We start from the raw sequence: 1200 nt of genomic DNA, 5'->3' as shown, positions 1-1200 counted from the left end.
GGAAAATTAAACTAAAATATAGTATTTATATATGTTGTTAAGTTTGTTAACAATTATTCTTGGTAATTGTTGTGAAACTTTTCAAATTTTTTTAGGGTTTTACTTCTAACTTTACTTTACACCACTGCATCATTGATCAAACATTATGGTTAGCATTCATTTATCTTTTTCTCTTAGCTTTTTTTTCTTAATCGGTACCTACTCGTAGCCTCCTGATATTTTTGGATGAAAATTAAACTAAAATATAGTATTTATATATGTTGTTAAGTTTGTTAACAATTATTCTTGGTAATTGTTGTGAAACTTTTCAAATTTTTTTAGGGTTTTACTTCTAACTTTACTTTACACCACTGCATCATTGATCAAACATTATGATTAGCATTCATTTATCTTTTTCTCTTAGCTTTTTTTTCTTAATCGGTACCTACTTGTAGCCTCCTGATAGGTTGGGCTTGTTGCACCACTCACTATCAACTGCGCTAGAAAATTGTCCTCATTTATTCCTCCCAACTTTGTCTACTCTTTCTAGTCGTCATCATAGCGTGGTTTTTTATTTCGTTCTTTTTTATTTTTCGAAGATTTACCTCGTAAAGAACAATGATGTGTTAAAAGACTCCCTCAACCAATAATAGAAGTTATCATACATTAAACAAGATATCCTGCTTAGTACAAGGACCTGCCTTCTACTATGTTGATCATTCTAGAATAGAGATAATTCAAACACTTCAAATCTTGGCTACATCGGAAATGAAGAGAACATTTATTTCCAATAACAGAAACCTCTACAGTGGTAATCTCTTAATATTTCATTATAGCTGATGGCTGAAGTGGCTAGGCCATCTTATCTTTGTAATTTATAGCTGAGCTAAGCCATGGATGTCAACTGGATAGGCATCAAGGGGAGATTCAGCTTTGTAATACCTTCTTCCTGTGATCAAATTCACAGCTTCTGTTGGATGAAAAGCATCAAAGAAGGTATAATTGGACCTATTTTCGCATGGATTTTGAAGAGGCATGCATGTATATTGAGAGTTGTCACTTGACCTCTGACAACATGAAATATCTGTGATCTGAAATCCTAAAATCAACAAAACCAAAACATATAATTAAAATAATTAAGGGAAAAAATGACCTACACCCTAAGATATTTTAGTAAAGATTAAGGAAAATAAAATAAGGGTGGAGTTTTTTTTTTTTTTT

The 1200-nt window shown here is 31.4% G+C and overlaps 1 protein-coding gene across 1 annotated transcript in view; it reads right to left on the bottom strand.

The window, feature by feature from the left end:
* Positions 1 to 603: 603 nt before the first annotated feature.
* LOC122064190 (GDSL esterase/lipase At5g45670-like) overlaps positions 604 to 1200 on the bottom strand; it is a 3250-nt gene continuing 2653 nt past the window's right edge. The window contains exon 5 of the mRNA XM_042627909.1: positions 604 to 1078. Coding sequence (XP_042483843.1) covers positions 855 to 1078 — 224 coding nt within the window. The 3' untranslated portion in view covers positions 604 to 854. The remainder of the gene's footprint in view (positions 1079 to 1200) is intronic.

Source organism: Macadamia integrifolia, unplaced genomic scaffold (genome assembly GCF_013358625.1).
Source record: "Macadamia integrifolia cultivar HAES 741 unplaced genomic scaffold, SCU_Mint_v3 scaffold155, whole genome shotgun sequence".
In the NCBI taxonomy this organism is placed as follows: Eukaryota; Viridiplantae; Streptophyta; class Magnoliopsida; order Proteales; family Proteaceae; genus Macadamia; species Macadamia integrifolia.
This window is presented reverse-complemented; position numbering and strand designations above follow the sequence as displayed.